Source organism: Pieris napi, chromosome 18, assembly GCF_905475465.1.
Source record: "Pieris napi chromosome 18, ilPieNapi1.2, whole genome shotgun sequence".
Classification (NCBI taxonomy): Eukaryota; Metazoa; Arthropoda; class Insecta; order Lepidoptera; family Pieridae; genus Pieris; species Pieris napi.
Window position 1 is genome coordinate 4040688 of NC_062251.1, and position 19167 is coordinate 4059854.

General features: G+C 37.0%; 7 protein-coding genes across 8 annotated transcripts; 4 read left to right on the forward strand and 3 right to left on the reverse strand.

Moving 5' to 3' along the window:
* The first annotated feature begins 7743 nt into the window (after nucleotides 1–7743).
* LOC125058391 (protein ALP1-like) lies at nucleotides 7744–10161 on the forward strand. Of its 2 annotated transcripts, XM_047662469.1 has the most exons (3): nucleotides 7752–8162; nucleotides 9208–9740; nucleotides 10074–10161. In XM_047662469.1, exons 1-3 carry the CDS (start codon nucleotides 7888–7890, stop codon nucleotides 10112–10114), a joined length of 849 nt encoding a protein of 282 aa, XP_047518425.1. In that variant the 5' UTR covers nucleotides 7752–7887; the 3' UTR covers nucleotides 10115–10161. The 2 variants fall into 2 exon arrangements, with proteins under 2 accessions (XP_047518426.1, XP_047518425.1); XM_047662470.1 differs by having other exon boundaries at nucleotides 7744–8162; nucleotides 9208–10161.
* On the reverse strand, nucleotides 8344–10639 carry LOC125058387. The gene is made up of 2 exons (XM_047662462.1): nucleotides 10163–10639; nucleotides 8344–9112 (listed from the first exon to the last, which is right to left on the reverse strand). Exons 1-2 carry the CDS (start codon nucleotides 10335–10337, stop codon nucleotides 8373–8375), a joined length of 915 nt encoding a protein of 304 aa, XP_047518418.1. The 5' UTR covers nucleotides 10338–10639; the 3' UTR covers nucleotides 8344–8372.
* On the forward strand, nucleotides 10374–12874 carry LOC125058863. The gene is made up of 3 exons (XM_047663005.1): nucleotides 10374–10378; nucleotides 10585–10814; nucleotides 12156–12874. The coding sequence occupies exons 1-3, from the start codon at nucleotides 10374–10376 to the stop codon at nucleotides 12848–12850; spliced, it is 930 nt and encodes a 309-aa protein (XP_047518961.1). The 3' UTR covers nucleotides 12851–12874.
* Nucleotides 12875–13983: 1109 nt separating this feature from the next.
* On the forward strand, nucleotides 13984–16017 carry LOC125058397. The gene is made up of 2 exons (XM_047662478.1): nucleotides 13984–14002; nucleotides 14921–16017. Exons 1-2 carry the CDS (start codon nucleotides 13991–13993, stop codon nucleotides 15401–15403), a joined length of 495 nt encoding a protein of 164 aa, XP_047518434.1. The 5' UTR covers nucleotides 13984–13990; the 3' UTR covers nucleotides 15404–16017.
* LOC125058343 (protein ANTAGONIST OF LIKE HETEROCHROMATIN PROTEIN 1-like) lies at nucleotides 14008–15941 on the reverse strand. The gene is made up of 2 exons (XM_047662419.1): nucleotides 15474–15941; nucleotides 14008–14879 (listed from the first exon to the last, which is right to left on the reverse strand). Exons 1-2 carry the CDS (start codon nucleotides 15939–15941, stop codon nucleotides 14058–14060), a joined length of 1290 nt encoding a protein of 429 aa, XP_047518375.1. The 3' UTR covers nucleotides 14008–14057.
* Nucleotides 14008–19161, reverse strand: LOC125058346. Its single transcript, XM_047662421.1, has 2 exons — nucleotides 18578–19161; nucleotides 14008–17478 (listed from the first exon to the last, which is right to left on the reverse strand). The coding sequence occupies exons 1-2, from the start codon at nucleotides 18928–18930 to the stop codon at nucleotides 16566–16568; spliced, it is 1266 nt and encodes a 421-aa protein (XP_047518377.1). The 5' UTR covers nucleotides 18931–19161; the 3' UTR covers nucleotides 14008–16565.
* LOC125058372 lies at nucleotides 16282–18566 on the forward strand. The gene is made up of 2 exons (XM_047662450.1): nucleotides 16282–16414; nucleotides 17579–18566. The coding sequence occupies exons 1-2, from the start codon at nucleotides 16282–16284 to the stop codon at nucleotides 18505–18507; spliced, it is 1062 nt and encodes a 353-aa protein (XP_047518406.1). The 3' UTR covers nucleotides 18508–18566.
* Nucleotides 19162–19167: the final 6 nt, after the last annotated feature.

The window sequence follows — 19167 nt, forward strand, 5'->3', positions numbered from 1 at the left end:
ATTACTATAATAAAATATGTATTTTTGGTTTTCCTTTTTCAAATACGGAGCTCTGATCAATTTGATTGTTTAATAATTTACTTTTTCTATTAAGTATGTTTCTTAAAACATTTGATCGTTCGTATTCTCCGTGCTAGCAGAATAGAAAGCGAGATACACGAATAATTGTCAGTGGGCAAATACTCTGTTTTAAATACTAATAATGTTATAGTCCGGGAGGTAGCGTTGCAAATGCAAAAGTCATAGTAAGCCGGCTGATATTAACACCGATAGTTGATCTTATATGACTAATAAGTGAACCGACCGTCAGCTGCTCAAGTATCGGTGGGTGCGGGTGTAGGAGGCTGCGAAAGAGGTAAAAAAAATAAAGTAATAGTACGCTGGCTGAAACTTGTTCCATGAATAGTTGATGTCATACTGAGCAAAAAAAAAATCATCAGCTGCATCGTGGAGGGGGGATTATGCGTCAGCTGCCCGCATGCACTTGTGAAAAAAAACGTTTAAAAAAAAAGTTATAATACGCCGAATGAAATTTAACTCCGTGATTCTACAAAAAATATAGAGTACGAAAACAACAATCAGCTGTTTATGTAGCGGTGGAAAGACCGTCAGCTGACCCAGTCAAGATTTAAAATTTTGGAGCATTGCTGTCAGGCTGTTCGCTTTCAAACACATATTTTGCGATACATTCTGGCCTTGCTTGAACCCATAGCACGACCTTCGGGCTACCTAAACCTCTCCCCCTAAAATTTCAAAGCAGCATCTGCCTGGGGAATCTTTGTCGTACACAAGCAGTTTCGGTTCTCCTCGTCGACCGAACGGACCTTGGGAACCGATTTGTGCTCTGCGTTGCCAGGTTTCCAAGCCCTCACAGGCTGTGATTTTAATCCCGCATTTTACAGGAAAGAAAAAAAAAGCCTTTACAATTGTTGCGAAAATCACAGGCATATATGCAAGCGTTGGGGAATATCGCAACTATTCCGGGTCGTGAATTAGACAAGGTCTTCATAACGATTAAAGAATTAGTTTGTCGCTTGTACGGGTTTAAATCGATAAACGGTGTCAACGCTACACGCGTTGCTACCTTCGCGAAAAATTATCAAATCAATGAGAAAAACGGCGTGCTCAAGTGGAAAAGCCGTATCGACGGGGCGATCTTCCCACCATGTAAATCCGAGCCACGCCAGCATTTACTGCGCACGTCATACATAGCGCACCTTTGGATCCATGCTCACCTTCAAGATCCATCTCAATTATCTCCCACGGACTGGGGAAGGGAAGAAAACGACGACAAATATGTCTTCAAATGGTTCGAAGGAGATCAAGTACCCCTATCAGTCACCAGTATAACGGATAGCAGCGACTATATTGGCGGTATGGAATTTTTGTCGGTGACACTTTCTTTGAGCTTTCTAGTAGCCTAATTTTGATAATTTACATGGTCATTTACAGATGACGGTGAAGAGATTCGAGGCCAAGAACTCGATCAAGACGAAGAGAACGATTTCCTCCAGGACAGTTCGGCCGATGATTCGTCAGACAACGATGATGATAGCGATACCATCGACAACGAATAACTTTTGCGATCTTTTTATTTCTATGTTTCGATTTTGTTTATATCACCCTTCATTTTATTTTGCGTTCATTTAATTTTACACTCGATTTTATTTCATCTCGTGCATTTTGTTACGAATAAAACGAGACAAAAATATATCGAGAAAGATTCTGTGCATTTCTAGAATAATCTTTACCTTTACTGCGTCAGCTGACGGTCTTTCCACCGCTATACACGCAGCTGATTGTTATTTTCGTACTTTGAATTATTTAAACGATCACGTAGTCCAATTTCATCCGGCGTACTATGACTTTATTTCACGTGATTTTATTACAAGTTCATGCGAGCAGCTGACGCATAATCCCCCCTTCACGATGCAGCTGACGATTTTTTTTTGCTCAGTATGACATCAACTATTTACGGAAAAAGTTTCAGGCAGCGTACTATTACTTAATTTTTTAATTTTTTTTACTTCTTTCGCAACCTCCCAATTCCACACCCACCGCAGGTGCGCCAGCTGACGCTTGATTCAGTTATAAGTATTTCGAGATAAATAGTGAAAGAAGGAAAATAGTCGGCGTAAAATCACTGCCGAAAATGCAACGCTACCTCCCGGACTATTAATGGAATTACACAATATTCTACACACATCTTGATCATGACGAAAATAAGCATATATGTATTTATATACCTAGTTTTTGTTAAGATTGATTTTTTGACTTGATTTTTTAGTTTGAACGTTTTTTGTTGTCATTGTGAATATTTGTATACCGGAATCAATCACAGAAAATAATTTAAAAAAGTGTCAAAATATTGTTTTCATTGTATATTATTTTTATAATTGCATCCAAAGATTTATACAATGGCCTACGGGGGATCGTGCTATAGAAGTGATGCATGGATTTGAAAGAGCGAGTGGCTTTCCAAAAGTAATAGGGGCGATTGATGGTACTCATATTCGTATTAATCGTCCGAAACAAAATCATGCAGATTATATTAATCGGAAAGGATTTCATTCTATTCAGTTACAGGTATTTAGCGACTGTTATTTTAAAGCACACTACTAACCTTAGTATTGAAAATTGATTTACATATAGTTAAAATATTCTACAGATCGTTTGTGATCACAAGACTCTGATAACTCATTGTTATGCTGGACTTCCTGGGTCTGTTCATGATCAGAGAGTTTTCCGTTTATCAGAAGTTGCAGATTACGTAAATGATGATGATAAATTCTTAGAAAATTGCCATATTCTAGGCGATGCTGCGTATGAAATACATCAACACTTATTCCGTATCGAGATAATGGACATTTAACTGAAAAACAAAGAAACTATAATTATCGTCATTCAGCTGCACGAGTGACTGTTGAACGATGTATTGGATTATTAAAAGGACGCATGAAGGAGCTTATTACATTGTCTACCAATGACAAGAGTCGATTTAATAGCAGAGTACATCATTGCATGCTGTGTCGTCCACAATATCTGCATATTACAAGGAGATGAGTTAAATGTAATCACTATCCCTGATCATAATCATGAAAACGTAGAAAATAATGGAAACTATTCACGTGAAGTCAGGAGAACTGCAGGAGTTATTAAAAGAGATGAGGCAAACAAGTCGTGTCTTGAAGCTTCATTTCGAATTTCTTATCGTATTGCTATGAACAAAAAACCGCATACTATTGGAGAGGATTTTATCAAACCTTGTTTGTGTGTTGATCGCTCGTTATTGGCGAACAAAATGTGGCTAAGATTAAACAAATATCACTCTCAAATACAACAGTTCAAAAACGCATTTCAGACATGAGTAACGATATTTTGGCAACCGTTATTGATGAAATTAAAGAAAGTGATATGTTTGCGCTGCAATAAGATGAGTCTACGGATGTAGCTTCGTGTTCACAATTGCTGTTATTTACTCGTTATATCAAAAATGACCATGTAAAAGAGGAATACCTGTTTTGCAAGTCTTTGCCCACCACTACGCGTGGCGAAGACGTATTTCAAACGCTAAAACAATTTATTGAGGAAATCGGACTGGACTGGTCACAGCTGGTTGGCGTTTGTACAGATTGTTCCATGATGGGTGTTCGTTCTGGATTTCAAGCACTTGTGAAACAAGTTGCTCCTCAAATTTTACCTTATCATTGTCTAATACACCGCTACGCTTTGGCCGTTAAGACGCTTCCACCAGATTTGCTAAGCACGTTGAATGACGTAGCGAAAATTGTAAACCATAGTTGTTGTTAGATAAAGTTGGTTCTTCTATACAAAGGCAAAATACAACAATGCGTAATGCTATTCTTGCTCGAACGAAATAAGAAATAACTTTAAAATATTTGGCAACTGGAGATTCATTAGGTACACTGTCACAATTATTCAGAGTACCTAAGTACACAATACAGTCTTCTGCCAGTGATGGGCAAAATCCTAGAAATATTGCTTGTGTATAGATTAAAATGGCATGTGATACTTAGCCACCGTCAATACGGTTTTATGCCACAAAAGAGCACAGAAGACTCCCTCTTATGGGCTATATATGAGACCAAATTAATAAGAAAAAACTGATTACGATAGTTTCCTTGGACATAGAGGGCGCCTTTGACAGTGCCTGGTGGCCAATGATACGGGTTCAGCTGGCTAAACTAAAGGTCCCGATTAACTTGAGAAAGCTAATAGATTGCTACTTAAAAGAAGGAAAGGTTCAGCTAAAATATGCGGGAGAGGAGGTTAATAGAAATACATCGAAAGGATGCGTTCAGGGATCCATAGGTGGCCCTATACTCTGGAACCTACTTTTGGATCCATTGCTGCAGGAAATGAAAAAAAAAGGGGAACCATTGTCAAACCTTTGCAGACGACGTCATCATGGTGTTTGTCGGAGAATCAGCAGTTACTAACACTTTTCATGGTGGCCCCAACCTAAACAATTGTATAAATTACTTACAACAATATACGCCGGTGAGCGTTCATCGAAAATGTTGTATGTACATGTACATACAATTTATACTTCTCATGTAGTGATAATAATGCCGAGCGCATTATCACTACATTATGGAGAAGTATCAGAAGATGGGCGTGGTAAATATAGACATACAAACAGAGTTATTGACGACGAGATGTCTAGAAGCGTTTGTCCACCACATCAAATCATTTCCACCTGTGGAGACATTACATCAGAAATAAAATCTAAAGAATTATATTTAGACGGTGTAGATAATGCATCTTGAATGTATGGATTGTACGCTGAATGGTTTGATTCTGAAAAATATAAGAATAAAGCAAATAAGAGACAGTACAAGTATATACTCAACGCTAATTTTAATATTGCATTCCATAAGCCGAAAAAAGTTCTGTGATACTTGTCACACATACATAAATACAGAATTACCTACAGAAAAAGAAAAATCAAGATACTTACAGCATCAAGCATCAAAAATAGCTGCACGCCGTTTAAAACAGATGGATAAATATGATGCAAAGTCGAATACTGATATTATATTAGCAGCAGCTACTTTTGATTTTGAAAAAGTATTGATAGCACCACACGGTAAGCGTATTTTACTATAAAAGAAAATTGTCAACCTTTAACTTTACGGTATATAATTTAGCTACCAAAAAAGGTACCTGTTTAATGTGGCATGAAGCTATAGCTAAACGCGGGACAAATGAGGTCTCTAGTTGCCTCTATGATATATAAAAGAACTCAGAATAGGAACTCAAAAGGTTTCTCTCTCTACTTGCTTGCAGCAAAAGATTTTGGAGTCACGATTACACATCGATTTATGGAAAAGGCCCACACACAAAATGAAGGGGATAGTGTCTTTTCAACTATCGAGCGCGCTAGTGAGCGTAAAATTGTGGGTCAAAGTTTAAGGGCACCCATATGCAGTCAAAGAGATAACCACCTCAGAAATCTTAGATTTCAAATCTCTGCTGGTAAATAAAAATTGGATTAAACTACCAACGAAAAAGTAAATTGGACACTTCTGAGAGTGGTTACAGTGAATGCGAATAATTTTGACAGGATAGAGTTCAAATACAATTTTGAAGATGAACCAAAAACAATTATTGTCCTGCGATCTAGCACAAGAAGGGCAGCTAGAATATCTCATGAATTGATTATAAAGCAGGCTTATGAGGGAGAACTTGCCATAAGTTACAACAAATATAAGGATTTGCTAAGCTTGTGTAAAAGTGGTGTAATCCCAGCAAAATAACATATTTTTATGAAAATTTAAAATTACATACTGTTTCAGAAGGAAACATAGACGAAGAAGATTGATACTATGATTTCATATCCTAGTATAATAAAGTAATAGAACGAACGCTGTGATTAATAAATAATAATGCCTAATATACTGGGTGGCGCAAAAGTACTGGCACTAAACAAAATTTGTGTATTTTTTTATATGACATTTCCTGTCATTCTGTTGTTGAAAATTGTGTAGTGAACAAAATGTAAAATACACTGAAAATAAACATGGACCGTTTTACTCCCCAAGAATGTGGAATAATCGTGTCAATGTTCTTACGGAATAATTCATCAGTGATAAAAACACAACGTGAATTTCGTCGACGATTTCCCCACCGTCCGGCACCGATCGAAAGCTTTGGCGTTAGCATCATCTGGAATTGCGGCAACTCTTCTAGAACTCTTCTGGCGGTCGTACTGCACATTCTGCGCTTAAGTTGCCACTCAATTTAAACACAATTGATAATCCAAAATGCAATATTTCCCGATCCAGTGCAATGGGAAAATTGTTGATGCAATGAAAGCTCATTGTTTGGGATAAGTGCACAATGGCACATAAGAAATCACTTGAAGCACTTAATGATATTGTTGGCAGGCGATTTCAGACAGCCGTTGCCAGTAATTCCCCGTGGAACGCCTGCAGATGAATTGAATGCTTGCCTGAAGGCATCACCTTAATGGAATAACATAAAAACATTATCGCTAACCACTAATATGAGAGTTCAACTTCAAAATGATCAAAGTGCTGCACAATTTTCCAAACAATTGTTAGCTGTTGGAAATGGAAAAGTCCCAATTGATGCGACATTTGGATTAATTACTCTTACCAACGACTTTTACCGATTTGTAGACTCTCAATTAGCTCTTATTGAAAATGTTTTCCCAAACAGAGAGAATTATCAGAATTATACTTGGTTAAGTCAACGAGCAATTCTTGCCGCAAAGAATAATGATGTACACGCACTGAATTTCATCATCCAATCAAAAAACAAAGTACCTAGGTTATTGTAAATAGTACCTCCTTTGATTGATGTTGTACATTTGATTTATGTTGGTTTTTTCTTTATATTATTAAGGTTTAGTTGTAGTTATAAGTTACGTTAGAACTAGACTACCGTGATAGATAATTTCTCAATGATAAAACATCCAGGTTACCTATAATTATTTGTGTTAACAGCTAAGTTATTAGATGTTAATTCGAATTAAGATTGCTTTATAGCTTTATTTATAAGAGGGAAGATGTGGTATTATTATGTACTTATGGAGGGTAACTTGAAAATAAATCAGTGTTAAACCGCTCACCGTCTACAATGTAAAGATACGAGTAAAGGATTGGCTTCTGAGCATACCTTGCGCAGTGTTAGAGATGCTTTTGAGACCTAGTATGAAGTTACACACTTTTTCATTCACTCACTATTATTTATTTAAATCTAAAAGTTATTATGATTAAAATCAATATTTGAATATTAGGTATTCAACACAAAATCACCAGCCTGTTTTCTTCGCGCTCCGATGACAAGGAGTTTAACGGTGCCTAAAAAATGCAGGCTGTCAAATGTGTCCAATCTCACATCTCAAATATCCACTGAAAGATTGGAATTGTTCAAAAATTGTAGGAAATATGAAATAGAAATTTTTGAGTTGCGTGTTCAACATCTACATGAGAAGAGGGAGAACGATGAAATCTTTTTTAGAGCTAGTTCAGACATGGCGGAATCCGTGCGGATGCAAATCGCGCGGTTAGACCGCGCGGATCTTATTTACATTAGCGCCTATAAATTCGTTCATACCTGTCCGCGCGGATTGACAAACCGCGCGGCTACCGCCACTCAACCGCTAGAAAATGAATTCGCGCGGTTGCCGCTCGGATCTATTTACTTGACGTACCTAGAGCGCGTTCAGTTGCTCTGCGGAAGCCGCGCGTATCGGACGGTGACAATGGATGGCCGGGTTCCCACTACGCCGGACCGGCAGATCTGCCGAAAACCGGACACCGGACAGAGTGTTCACATTACATCGGATCCCGGAAGAAATTCAGACAGTCCTCAGTTGAATTTGGACCTGCGCGCACAATGGACGACGAAATTGTTGTGTTGTGGTGGTATCTTAATAGAAGGCAAAATAAAAGAAAACATTGGGTACACCCTATTTTACGGGAAAGATTTTCACTTGGAACATTTGAAACATTAATGGGTGAACTTAGAAGAGACGAATCAAAGTTCTTCAATTATTTTCGAATGACAGCAACCACTTTTGACGATTTACTGGGACGACTAGACATAAGAGTACGAGATACAAGTTTCAGAGAATGTATTTGCCCAGAACAAAGATTAGCCATATGTCTAAGGTAAGATTATTTTATGCACTAGATTGCGTAATAATAGTTTTGACGTAGGTACCTACTTAAGACTGTATGAATGAATGAATGTTTGCTATGTATGTTTGTTTCATGAATGTGAATATATATAATGTGTGTGTGTGGGAGGGTGTATGTATTTGATAATCATTATGAATTAAAAATGCAAACAATTATTTAAGTATTTATTTGTACTCAAACTTAAATCCCTTCAAAATCTAAGTAATCTGAGTCTTGGGAATGTATGGAACGATTACTAGATGCTGATGGCGAAGCTGGAATCGGATTCGATGTCTGAGATGAAGTTGATGGTATAGATGTTGTTGCCTGTTGATTGCTACTATTATATTGCGTAGAGTATCCAGGGTAGTGTTGATCTTGCGTAGGTATTGGCTGTTGATTGACGCTATTATGTGTGTAGTATCCAGAATACTGATCTGGTCCGGTTATCTGATTATATGAATCACGCCAATGTCCGTAATTTGGTCTCTCATAATTCCTACTTTTAATTTTTTGCAACATTGTCATGACGCTAGCTTGAAATTCTAAAGTCTCTTCGATAGTTAAAGTGTTCAAGATTGGTATAATGCCTTTGAAGAAAGATAGATGATGGTTTTCCTTTTCTGGGTTTATTCTGGAGTCCAAAAACTTTACCATCCTGTCATTTACCTCTTTATTATCAATTTTTTTTTTATCTTTAATTAAAGGTGAACGAAAATCTGATTCCATGCCTACTTCAGTCTCGGTTCTTGCTTTTTTTGAAACTGACTCATGTGGTGGTCGAGGTTCGGAGACTTTTTTCAAAAACATTAATTGCTCGTGATATAAATAATTTCGTGTCTTTTTGGTCGAAGATCCAGATTTAGACTCATCTTTTTGTTTCTTTACTGTCTTAAGCCACGAATCTCGTATATTATTCCATTTAGTTGAAACCTGTTTTCCTGAAATCAATAAAAAAATATCATAAAACAATACAATTTGTTTCTTGGTGACGTATAAAGTAATAATGTATTAACAAAAAATACTTTTTTTTCAGATATTTAGCTTCAGGATGTTCATTCAAAGAAATACATTACTCATACAGAGTAGGCGTTTCGACAATAAGTAAACTAATAAAAGAAATGACCCACGTCATTTGGGAAAACCTAAAGACAGATTTCCTTAAGCTGCCTGATACTGAGAGAGAATGGGAGGACATCGCTTCAGGATTCGAAAGAAAAGCCAACTTTCCTCACTGTCTTGGAGCAGTAGATGGCAAACATATCAGAATTTTGAAACCAGCCAAGAGTGGTTCTATGTTCTTTAATTACAAGGAGTATTATTCTTTTGTATTAATGGCAGTTGTCGATTCAGAGTACCGATTTATTTTTATTAGTGTGGGCTCATTTGGCAAGGAATGCGATTCTAGTATATTAAAGGATAGTACATTTTGGCAAAAGATCAATGATGGTACTTTAAATGTACCAAAGCCTAGACCGCTTCATGAAAACTTGCACGAAGAATTACCGTTTATACTTGTTGGCGATGAAGGCTTTGCTTTAACACCTAATCTCCTACGTCCATATGGAGGTACACATTTGAATACTGATAAAAAGATTTTTAACTATAGACTAAGTCGAGCAAGAAGGTATGTTGAGTGCGCTTTTGGTATTCTGGCAAATAAGTGGCGAATAATCCATCGAGCTATAGATCTCAACGTAGACACAGCAATTCAAGTAATTAAAGCTTGTGCAGTCTTACATAATTTTGTAAGAGAAAAAGATGGTATAAATTTTGAAAGTTACCAAAATATAGAACATAGACAAGAACAAGAAACTACACCCATGAATCGAAATGTGTCGAGTCGAGGTGGCCCTAATGCCAACGCTATACGGACATCATTTACTAATTATTTTGTTTCAGATATTGGTTCCGTTCCGTGGCAGGCAGCAGCTATAAAATAAAATTTATCAATGCATTTACATTTTATCAATAAAACATTAAAAACTCACCGTACTGTTTTCTTTCTTTTTCATCCAGTTCATCGAAGTTTGGTTTCAGTATTAAACATACTTCACGCCATGCTGCTAACTTTAAGTTTTTGTCTTTATAAACGTCTTCGGTCTTATCCCACAGAACAGGTCTCTCTTGGACAAGCGTAATTAAAGTTTCTGCTTGAATATCCATGCTAAACGTCTACTTTTACCAGAACATGCGAGCCGAATGACGTGAGTGGAACACGGGCGGGGCGAGGGGAGCACGAGCAGGGCGAGCGGGGGACAGATACCGGCACAAACTCGTTCACATTACTCCGGGCCCGGTCGTTCTACCGGCAATTCGTAGTGACAAAACGTTCGGTAGAAATGCCGGGCTCGGCAAAAATGCCGGACCCGGGATAATGTGAATAGCTTCATATAAATTGTACAGCCACTAGCTCTTCCGGCAGATTTACCGGCGCGGCAGATCTGCCGGTCCGGCGTAGTGGGAACCCGGCCGATCGCTTCGACACCGAGCTATTCATCGATGAGGTGGAAAAGAGACCTGCTTTGTGGGACATCCAATGTGCAGAATATTCCAATAAAATTATTAGAAACGGAGCTTGGCAGGAGCTGGTGGATATTTTTGGAGAAAATGAGGATTCTTTGGAAAAAAAGGTTCTTTTTGGTCAGTATGTATTTAATTTTACATTTATCAGGGTAGTTTACATATTTTGTAATTGACAGTCCACCCCAAATAACTAAACTATATAAAAATGTTGTTATTGTGATTGGAGGTAAGTATCGGGCGCGGGAAAAATCTCACGATTCTCACGCACGCAAACACCACGCCTCGCTACTCGCCTCTAGTACTCGCCTCCAGTGAGGTCAACTTCGTTCTATCCGGGTGTCCCTTGACACCTCTCAAGTTTTTATATTTTTGTGTCTTGCCATTCTACACGACCCTCATTTACAAAGTAATTAGCATATTTGTCTCTAATATTTAATGATGACGGTGTACCCCTTCCTGCATGTAATGTATTAAGATTACTCATTGGCCCAGTATATAAAGTATCTTCAAACTGTATACCATCTCTAGTTCTAACAAAATTGTGTAGCACACAACAGGCCTTTATTATGTCTTCGGCAAAGTCTATATTAACGTTTATAGGCCTATGAAAAATGCGCCACTTGTTTGCCAGAATTCCAAAAGTGCATTCAATATAACGTCGAGCTCTTGATAACCTGTAATTAAATATATTTTTTTCGTATGATAGCCCTCTACCTGCATAGGGTCGCATTACAGTTTCGGATAAACCAAACGCTTCATCGCCAACTATGACGTATGGCAATGGCGTAGGATCTGTGTTAGATATTGGTTTAGGTTTTGGTATGTGTAATGACTTTTCTATTAATCTTTTATAAAATACCGAATTTTTAAAAATTGCAGAATCACTACTTTTTCCATATGATCCAATATCTATGAAAGAAAAACAATAGTTACTATCACAAAGTGCCAACAGCACTATGGAAAAAAAAGTTTTGTAATTATAATACAAAGATCCAGAATCATTGGGTTTTGTAATCCTTATATGCTTGCCATCTATGGCGCCAATGCAATTGGGGAAATTTGCATATTTTTCAAAATCTGTAGCTATTTTCTTCCATATATCTTCGCTGGGTTCAGGCATGACATTTTTTGCGACTTTTTCCCACAGAGCTTCACATACTTCACGGACAATTCCTGTAATTGTAGATTTGCCAAGACGAAAGTTGTAATGCAGTTCTCCAAAGGAACAACCAGTACCCAGATATCTGAAACAATATAATCTTGATCTGTATCGTTTTGTTAACAAAGTTGCAAACTTTTCATTTATTAATTATAAGTCGCGGGCACCAGCTAGTTTAAAATAATGAGTGTCAATTATTTTATTTTAAATTTTTCAAATTTTTGAGTGTCTTCAAATATTTGACCGCTCCTGTATTTATAAGTCTACAATTTTGTTAAAAATACTGATTTCTGTTCCAGGTGTAACTTTACAAAAAAAGTGGAAGAATATACGGGATGCTTATAATAAGGAATTCAAGAAAGGCAAATCAATTCCTTCTGGTTCTGGTGCATGTAAAGGTTCAAAATACATGTATTTTGACCGGCTTTCTTTTCTTCAGAAGACAGTAGAAAACAAAGAAACGACATCAAACATACGTGAAGCCAAAAATGAAGGAATTCAAAACATTGACCAAAACCAAGATAATTTTGTTAATGCACGTGAAATACAACCAGTACCCAATAAAAGGAAGAAGACTAAAATTACTTCAGAAGAGCGATTGGCTGACATATTAGAAAATAGCATTGAATCAAGGGATAAAATACAGAGACAATTACAAGAAAGTATGTCAAAGCAAGATGATGATGATAAGCTTTTTTGTATGTCATTGTATAAAGAGTTAAAAAAAATTCCAGAAAATAAGCGTTTGGCTACTAAAATTGAATTACTCCAGGTAATACAGAAAGGGCAGAAATTACCAGCGCCTATTCATATCACGAGCCAGCAGAACACGCCTAATGAAGTATTTTGGCAAAACCAACAATATTCAAACCCACAAGGATATTTTACAGGATATTCTACAATCGTACCAGGAGAGTCTCCATCGCCTTTATCATGCAATAGCACTGACGACTCACAGTCTTCTATAGTACAAAACATATATTCTGATGTATAAAATAAATATCTTACCTTAATGTAATCACGAGTTTTTCTTCTGGGGCCACGCTTGACCTCATATGGGTATCATTAGATGCAATTTGTTCACTGATCATTTCTAATAATTCATCAAATGAATTTATCGACATTCTCAAATAATTAAAGAATTTTGGTTCAAAACTTCTTAATTTTGGATATAAAGTCAGAAACTGACCATGGGTGAGCCGATCACGTAATATTGGATGCACCCAATACTGCCGTTTCTTCTTTCTTTCTTTTTTACGGAGCAACAAGTACACACATATTGCTTCTTCGACTTCCATGATTGGACTAGAACGCTGTCACTCTATGCGGATTACGGCACTCCGCATTTACATCCGCGTCTGTCTGAACACTTGCGTTTAGAACCGCGCGATTTGCATCCGCACGGATTCCGCCATGTCTGAACTAGCTCTTAATCTACAAGGAAAAAAAATTACTAACTATTAATTATACTAAAGGGATGTAAGATTGTATGAAACTGCCATTTCTAATGTAAAATGCATGAAAAGTGGTATATATACCTTTAAAATAAAAAATAAACTTACTATAACTTGTTTATGATCAGAATTATAGTAATGTAGAGTAATGCCCCGTATTCATGGGAAACATTTGTTGAGCAACAAAGTTGAATCAACGTGTTGCGGAGTTGCTGTCAACATGTTGCTGGCAACACTGCGTGTTGCAGAGTTGACAGCATCATGTTGACAAGCTCTCGCCCGACAAGCGTAAACATCAGTTTAGCGACAATTGTTGACGTGTGTGGACGAGTTTGCAACAGTTTATAAACATGGCAGTAGTGTGGAGCAATGATAAAATAATGCAATTAATAGAATTATTTCAATCAAAACCATTATTATGGGATTGTTCTATAAAACAATACAAAGATAGAAACAAAAAGAACGATGCATTCGAAGAAATTTCTCAAGTCCTAAATATACCCAAAAAAGACGTAGAAACTAAAATACATGTACTGCGTACTCAATTTACTAGAGAGAAAAAAAAGATGTCGGCAAAAAAAACTACAGGCAGCGGCGCAATAGAAAAATGTAAATGGATTTATTACGAGCCATTGGAATTTTTGTTATGTGGTGCAACTACTTCTGATGAAACGGATACTATGAATAAAACAGTAAGTTGTTTTTGTATATAATTGTTTTATACTATTGTCTGTAAAATTATTACAATTACGCTACATTATTTTGCCATGGAACTCTTCCCTCTGGAGTTATAAAGTAATCGGCAAACTGTTCTCTAATACAAAGAGCTGATTGTGATGCAGGCCTGCCCCGTCTTTGCAAATCAATCATAGGAAACGAACTTAGTTCCCTTCGCCAAGAACCTTCTAATAGGTTACCTTCAGAGTCTTCAAAATCAAAAGTTTGTGGAGGTGTATATATGGATCTGGAAACTGAGTTACGTCTTAAGAAGTTATGTAAATATACACAAGCAATTACCACGAGTTCACAATTGGCTGGTTTTAACGGAATAGGTTTAGTGAATACACGGAACACCACACATAAAATGCCAAAAACATTTTCTATAATCCTCCTAGCTCTTGATAGTCTGTAATTGAATATACGCTTTTTGTTCCCACGTTCATGAATGCCAGGATATGGTTTCATGATGTTCTCCGTTAGCGCGAAAGCACTGTCACCTACAATTACATACGGCATTTCTGTTCCGCCTTGTGTTATTGGTTCAGGCCGTGGCAGTTTAAGTGAGTTTTCTAACAATGCATTATAAAACGGTGTTTCTTGAAATATTCCACTGTCGGACGACCGACCCTTAGCTCCATAATTTGCGTAAATAAAGTTGTAATTGCCATCTGCAATTGCCATAAGTACCATGCTGAACTGATTTTTATAATTGTAGTATTCACTTCCAGAATTATTTGGCGCCACAATCATAACGTGTTTCCCATCAATGGCCCCAATGCAATGTGGAAAATTCCATCGTATTTCGAATTCACGACTTATTTGTTTCCATTCTTGTTCCGAACTTGGAACCTAAAAAATAAATAAATATATAATAAGATAATAATTTACAGGTAGATGAAAACAATGCACTTGAAAGTGGTATGGAGTCAGAGCCATCTCAATCACCAAGGCCGAATGCTACAACATCTACATCTTCGAGGAAAAGAAATAAGACAGATGAATCAAATGAAATATTAGAGGTTTTGAAAAGTGCTAAAAAAAAGATGGATGAAAGGGAGAAGAAGGATCCATTTGATATATATGGTGAATATATTGCTGCTGAATTAAGAAGTGTTAAAGATGACCAAGCCGTGACACAGGCAAAGTACCATATTAATAATATACTGTATGAATTAAAAATGGGACGATATAATACATATGGATATCAAACGGCATCTTCTCATCCATCATCAACACCAAATAATGTTCAGGAAACTGAAATAAGGGAAATTGAGAGACACGAAACAAATAGACTAGATGCATTACGAGACGAAACAGAAGATTCGGCTATACTAAACTTAGTTAACTATCTCAGTGATGAATCAACGCAATAGCATACACTGTTTTTTTTTTTGTGTTTTTTAATTAATAAAATACTTGATTACACAAATAGTGTTCTTGTACCTTGACATATCCTGCTAGTGAGTTAATTAGTTCTTGACATACATCTGGTATAATTTTGCTAATCAATTGTTTTGATACTCTGAATGTGTATGAAAGAGAACTGTATGAATCTCCAGTTGCAAGATACCGTAATGTAATAGCCAGCCTCGTTTGAGGTGAAACTGGCTGACGAATATTTGTTTCCCTTTTGGCTATTGATGGACCAATCATTTCTAGAAGATGTTCGAAATCACTTTTCGACATTCTCGTAAAGTTACAAAATGATCCATCTGTCATTCTGAGGTCACTCATCAAATTTTCTCTTTGCAAAAGATAATTTCGAATCCACCATCTTTTTCTCTTTTTTTTATTAGAGATTCTATACATCTGATACAGAGAACACAACAACACTACCTCCTCGGGCAACATTTTAACGCAGACTGGCGTGTGGACAACCTGTATTGATTTAAACATAGTTGCTAGCAACATTCTCGCCGCTCACCAACAATGTTTAGCAACTGTTGCTAAACAAATGTTTACCATGAATACGGGGCTTAAGGCTGCCAGTCCACCAGAGCGGAGCGAGGCAGCGGAGCCGAGAAACGGAGAAATATTAACCAATAGGATTGCACAAAATCTCCGCTCCTCTTAAGTGGACAGGGACTTGCGAGCTAGTTTAAAATTTCATATAAAACCGGTATGCGGAGCGGGGAAACGGAGCGGGGAAACGTGCGGGGATGCGGAGCGGGGAAGCGAGTGCGGGCGCGGGCGCACTTTGCGCCGGCAGTGTGCCGCCGTATTCCGACCAGTGCGTATGTGACCGAAGATAATGGATGAAAAACTTATTGAAAGTGTGAAAAAGTTTCCGTGCATTTGGAACACATCTTCAGAATTTTACAAATGCAACGAAACAAAAGATGCTGCGTGGGACCAAATTATCATTGAAACAAACATATCGGATGGTAAATAATATGTATCTTTATTCTATAATACCTTCTAGTAGGTACATATTGATATCTTTTTTTTTATTTAACAAAATAGCCTATATAATGTAATAGCCTAAATAGTTAAATAATGTCCGCAGCTGGCCAAATTATCTATATCTGTCTCACATCACTGACTATTATAGATTCTTTTCAAAATTCGAGTATCTTGCCATGGTACCTTCCCCTGATTATTAAAGTATGAACAATACATTTCACGAACTTGATAACCATCGTTACTAGAATGTTGTGTTTCTATAATATCACCAACTGATAATAATGATTGCTCCATGTTATTTTCAATATTGTTTATATAATTAGGTTGTCTTTGAATTAAATAATTGTGCAAAACACATGTTGCTTTTATTACCTTGTCAACTGTTTCTATTTTGCATTCAAAATCTTTATGATACACGTACCACTTTCTCGTCAATACACCGAAAGTTGCCTCAACAATACGACGTGCTCTTGATAATCGGTAATTAAAAATTTTTTTTTCTGCGTTAAGTCCATCACGTGGGTAAGGCCTCATAAAATTTTCCATTAATGGAAAAGCTTCGTCTCCTATAAATACGAACGGCATTTTTGCTCCACCTTGATAAAATGGTACCGGCTGAGGTAAATTCAATCTCTTTTCTTTTAGACTCTTTCCGAAAATGCTGTTATCAAAAATTCCTGCATCAGAAAATCTTCCCATAGATCCCACATCAGCCATTATGATTTTCCTTTTGGCATCAGCTAAACACATCAATACTACAGAAAATCTCTTTTTGTAGTTGAAAAACGAGGACCCGGTTTTCGAGGGAGCCTTGATATATACGTGCTTGCCATCAAGAGCACCTATACAATTTTTAAATTGCCATAGTTCATCAAAATCTTTTGCGATTTCTTTCCAGTCGTTTTCTGTTGGTTGTGACATGACAAGAGGTTGCAATATATTCCATAAAGCATCACAAACCTCCTCAACAATTCTTGATACACTTTTCAATCCAATTCTAAAATTCTCTCCCATCGTTGTAAATGACTGGCCGGTTGCTAAATACCTAAAAAAAAACGTATTTAATTGTACTTCGCGTAAGTGATGTAATATTTTTGTCATAAATAGACCATGTAATACATTTTTGTGTTTGTTGATTGTTTCAGTTACAACTGCCAAGTCGCGATGGAAACAACTGAGAGATAACCATCGGGATGCCTTAAAAAGACAAAATGCAACAAGGAGTGGACAGGCTAGAAAACAACGAAAAGAATGGAAATATCAAAAAGCCATGTCATTTTTATTGCCTTACATGAGTAACAGAGACCGGTCAACAAATTTTACGCCCCTGGACCACTCAGTAAGCGAAACTTCAAATCCGCCAAATACCATTGAAGAGAGTTCACGGGAATCATGCAATTTTTTGCCATCAAATTCAAATAATCTTCCTTCTGCCGATGATCCTAAGAATCCAACAGCTTCGGAATCTCTTCCATCAACATCCAAAAAAAGAAAGAACGATGAAATTCTAGATTATTTAAAAAAAAATCAAGAACGCCGCGAAGTGTTGGAACGAGAACGGATAGAACTTAAAAACATGATGTCAGCCAGTGATAAATACGATGAAATAGACTTATTTTTTTTAAATTTGGCTGCATCGACAAAAAAGCTGCCGTATTATTTTCAACTTCAAATTAAAAAAACCTGCTTTAATGCGGTAATGTCAGCTGAAGAAAGTAATCTTCAACATAGTTGGTATTCTCCGAATAATTATGGTTATTCTACAGGCTCAACACCTACATCAGATAACATCAACACTAGTATCGATACTCCTAGTGCTTCAGATAATATCAACACTAGTATCAATATTCCTAGTGCTTCAGATAATATCAACACTAGTCTTAATATTCCTAGTGCTTCAGATAATACCAACACTAGTGTCAATATTCCTAGTGCTTCAGATAATATTAACACTAGTATCATTAATCCTAGCGCTTTACAAATTCCAACAACCCAGGATATTGAAACATCTGCAGCAGAGCCAACAGAACCCAATGAAAATGCGGTCAATTTTGAGACAGATTACGATTTTTAAATTAATATAACATGGCTTCTATAACTGTATGCAAAAATAAAAGTTACTTTGATTTAAAATGTGTACTTACTTTAAACACACCGCTAATCTTTCACGGCTACTAATTGAATTTCTGTAATTTGTGTCTTGTTTCCGAATATATGGTTCAATCAGGGAGTGAAGTTCATAAAAAGTACATCTTGAAACTCTATAAGAATTTTCGAAAGTTTCTTCATCAGCTGTTTGGAAAAAAGTAAAATATTCACTGTGTTCTGAACGATGTTTGATATGATTTCTTAACCAAAATCTATGTTTCCTCATAGAATTGTTCAAATGGTATATGGTAAGTATTTCGGCTTCTTCTGACTCCAACTCTTCTTCCTCAAGCAATGTAAGGTAATAATGTATCAACTTTTTCGATGGCATGTCTGCTATCACTGACATTTCGCGTAGAATTAAACCAATCGCCCCACGCCGGGAGCTCGAAATCACTCGTCGCGTACTTGCTGCCTAGCTCCGCATATTGAAAAACACAGCAACTCCGCTCCGCATTACTTCCTCACTCCGCTCCGCAGCCTCGCTCCGCTCCGGTGGACAGTCACAGTACGCAACTCCACTCCGCATTAGTCCGTTTCTCGGCTCCGCTGCCTCGCTCCGCTCTGGTGGACTGGCAGCCTAAAG

Excerpts from the sequence above, each read along its gene's own strand:
- LOC125058372 (XM_047662450.1), top strand. The coding sequence starts at position 16,282 with ATGGATGAAAAACTTATTGAAAGTGTGAAAAAGTTTCCGTGCATTTGG. Across the intron at positions 16,415-17,578 it reads TGAAACAAACATATCGGATG|TTACAACTGCCAAGTCGCGA; the intron begins GTAAATAATATG and ends TGATTGTTTCAG.
- LOC125058387 (XM_047662462.1), bottom strand. The coding sequence starts at position 10,337 with ATGGATATTCAAGCAGAAACTTTAATTACGCTTGTCCAAGAGAGACCT. Across the intron at positions 9,113-10,162 it reads AAAAGAAAGAAAACAGTACG|GAAAACAGGTTTCAACTAAA; the intron begins GTGAGTTTTTAA and ends TATTGATTTCAG.
- LOC125058391 (XM_047662470.1), top strand. The coding sequence starts at position 7,888 with ATGGACGACGAAATTGTTGTGTTGTGGTGGTATCTTAATAGAAGGCAA. Across the intron at positions 8,163-9,207 it reads AGATTAGCCATATGTCTAAG|ATATTTAGCTTCAGGATGTT; the intron begins GTAAGATTATTT and ends CTTTTTTTTCAG.
- LOC125058863 (XM_047663005.1), top strand. Across the intron at positions 10,815-12,155 it reads GGAAAAAAAGGTTCTTTTTG|GTGTAACTTTACAAAAAAAG; the intron begins GTCAGTATGTAT and ends TTTCTGTTCCAG.
- LOC125058343 (XM_047662419.1), bottom strand. The coding sequence starts at position 15,941 with ATGTTGCTAGCAACTATGTTTAAATCAATACAGGTTGTCCACACGCCA. Across the intron at positions 14,880-15,473 it reads CACTAGCAGGATATGTCAAG|GTTCCAAGTTCGGAACAAGA; the intron begins GTACAAGAACAC and ends TTTATTTTTTAG.
- LOC125058346 (XM_047662421.1), bottom strand. The coding sequence starts at position 18,930 with ATGTCAGTGATAGCAGACATGCCATCGAAAAAGTTGATACATTATTAC. Across the intron at positions 17,479-18,577 it reads AGATTAGCGGTGTGTTTAAA|GTATTTAGCAACCGGCCAGT; the intron begins GTAAGTACACAT and ends GTTTTTTTTTAG.